Source organism: Diorhabda carinulata, chromosome Y, assembly GCF_026250575.1.
Source record: "Diorhabda carinulata isolate Delta chromosome Y, icDioCari1.1, whole genome shotgun sequence".
In the NCBI taxonomy this organism is placed as follows: Eukaryota; Metazoa; Arthropoda; class Insecta; order Coleoptera; family Chrysomelidae; genus Diorhabda; species Diorhabda carinulata.
Window position 1 is genome coordinate 950410 of NC_079473.1, and position 3071 is coordinate 953480.

Genomic DNA, 3071 nt, shown 5'->3' on the forward strand with positions numbered 1-3071 from the left:
TTAGTCTTACCAGTTTAGTAGAAATTGTGGAACATTACTCCGCAAAGAAAACTGTCGGCTTTTTATTTATCTTTCGGATTTTAACTAAATTAAAAATTAAAGTAAATCAATCTACTAACTAAAATCTACAGTAAAATATCAATACCATCACGATCGAGTCTTCAATATTGAAACATTTGGTCTTCGAAGGTCGTACGGTCTCGTATAAACTTTGCTACACAATATTTTACTGTTTATAACGAACTAGCAATCTCGCCCTGCGTAGAATTCAGTTCAACTTTCATATTATTTAGGCTAACGCCTTTCAAATAAAAGTTTTGTATAGATTGTGTACTTTTTAATATTTTTCAAATAACTACCTCCATCTTTAGGTCAGGCTAGGTACTTGTGGGAGCACCCACTACACTGAAATTTCTCTAAAACGGCCTCGTTGAGAATTTTTTTATTCGGAATATTTTTCGCAACGTATTTTATTTTGGGGGATATTTTATGTCTTTTTTTTCCAGGATGTAAATGAAGTTCTAACGGCTTGTAAAACTTTACTTTGTATACGTTTTTATTAATTCATCCTCCTTAATAAATAAAAGCGTGGAGGGAAAAAGTTGGAAATGGAAAACAAAAGGTGAACCTCATCGTCGAGTTTATAAACTGTGTTACAGAGAAATTTTGTTGTAACTGTTCATTAAATTAGATCGTTGAATACAATTATTGTTAATTAAATAGTCGAAATTATTCTATTTTGAAAATGGACGTTCACATGTATTGTTTGATATATAAAATAATCTCGGATCTTATTTTCCTTAGAGGTTATGTATCTCTCCTTAAGTCCACTTATTTCTGCTTCCTAGAAATTTTTCTTTTTACAAACTTTATTTAATCAATTCGTTGGTTTGTCTGTCTATCTAAATAAAACATCCACCAACATTTTTTTATGATAACAGACAATTTATGGACCAGGGGTCCATCATTGGAACTGAAATAAACAAAATAAATATATTGTTTTATTAGTTTTTCTTTTCCATTTATAGAGATGGCATCCAAAAAAAGACAACAGTGGGACGAGCATGATATGCGACAGGCTATTGAGAACGTACAAGATCACAGTATGGGCTTTAAGTTGGCTGCAAAGACCTTCAATGTTCCCAAAACAACTTTGCGAAGGCGTTTGGCTAAACAGGACAGTTCCAAGGGTAATTTGGGAGGACGAACCGCAATTTTCTCTAAAGCCATCGAAGAGGAGATTGCAGGATATATTATTGATATGGAAACACGTTTTTTTGGTTTAACCTCTAAATATTTGCGGCGGATGGTATTCGAAGTAGCCGAAAAAAATAAAATAGAGCATCGTTTCAATCGTGAAACAAAAATGGCAGGTTGGAAATGGGTGAGGGGATTCCTGAAGCGCAATCCACGAATTTCTTTGCGTAGTCCAGAAAGTACATCATTAGCTAGAGCCCAGGCTTTTAACAAGCCTAATATTCAAGCCTATTTCAATGCACTATCTAACACTCTGGAGCAGTACAACTTTCCTCCCGAAAATATATTTAATATGGATGAGTCAGGTTTGACTACGGTCCAAAAGAAATGTCAAAAAATTTACGCTTCAAAAGGTCGGAAGCAAGTTGGTGCACTCAGCAGTGCAGAGCGTGGGCAGCACGTGACCGTAGTGTGCGCAATGAATGTCATGGGCACTTACATCCCTCCTGCTCTTATTTACCCTCGTCAAAGGATGAACGATGAGCTTATGAACGGTGCTCCCGTTGGTAGCATAGCTTTCGTACAAGAAAAAGGTTGGATGACCAGTGAAATTTTTTGTAGATGGCTAAAGCATTTCGTGAAGTATACGAAAGCATCTAATAACAATAAGGTTCTTTTGCTCCTAGATGGGCACAGTAGCCATAAGAGTTTCGAATCTCTTCAGTTTGCAAAAGAAAATGGGGTAATTGTGTTCTGCTTCCCGGCAGATTGTTCACATCACGTTCAACCATTGGACGTAGGATTCTTCCGTCCTCTTCATACGTATTTTGATCAAGAAATTCAATTATGGCTTCGTCAAAACCCGGGGAAGGCAGTGACTCAATTCAAAATAGCAGGTCTTCTCAATCAAGCTTATTTGAAGAGTGCTGTACCATCAAATGCAATAAATTCGTTCAAAAAGACTGGCATTCATCCTTTCAATCCTCATGTCTTCGAGGACTGGCAGATTGCACCAGCTTTAGCAGCGGATAAGCAGATTCCCGAGGCTCAAGGAGATATCATCGAGAACCAAATGGAATTAGAAATTCAAACCCCATCCACATCTGGTCTTAACATGTCTTCATCGTCAGTTCTCGACATTTCTGTAAAGGAAGGTTATAGAAAAGGAAACAAAGATAAGAAAACAACAAGCCAGGATAGTAAAACGGAAACTTGTCATTGAAAATGACAGTTCTGATGAAGATGAATCCGCCTTAGAGAACTTTTTGGAAAAGGGACAAGATGACTCAGATGATGATGCTAGCTGCCTTTACTGCAATGAGTTATTCTCGCACTCACGTGCAAAAGAAAAGTGGATTCGTTGTCAAAAATGTAACTCGTGGTGCCATAATGAGTGCGCTGGTGTTTCCTTCCATTGCAAGTCTTTTATTTGTGAGCTCTGAACCTAACGTGATGTTAGTTTGTTCTATATTTTTTTTCTAATAAAACTTTAAAGACTTTTTTTTTCATTTATTTTAAAGGAGTCCGACATGGGCAGATGTGTGCCAATGATGGACCCCTCGACTACATTTTTAAAAATAGCTATGCTATTAAACAGGAAATTATTTGGCAGAAAAATCTTCCTATACTATAATAAACTTCGAGCTAAGTATATATTTTCATGTAAAAAAAATTAATAAGTCCAAAACTAAAAAAGTTGTAATGATATTTCCTTTAGGGGTCCATCATAGGCACATTTCCCCTAGTTCTACAACAATAATTGACATTTTATATATCAAAATTGACCGATCTGTTTTGACATCTGTCATAATTACTGAATCGTTTATTATAATAATGAACATGAATATATTGAGAAGAAGAACCAGCGATACTTC

At 35.9% G+C, this 3071-nt stretch overlaps 1 protein-coding gene across 1 annotated transcript; it reads left to right on the plus strand.

The window, feature by feature from the left end:
* The first annotated feature begins 1030 nt into the window (after positions 1-1030).
* LOC130903081 (uncharacterized) lies at positions 1031-2419 on the plus strand. Its single transcript, XM_057815343.1, has one exon. It carries the CDS (start codon positions 1031-1033, stop codon positions 2417-2419), a length of 1389 nt encoding a protein of 462 aa, XP_057671326.1.
* Positions 2420-3071: the final 652 nt, after the last annotated feature.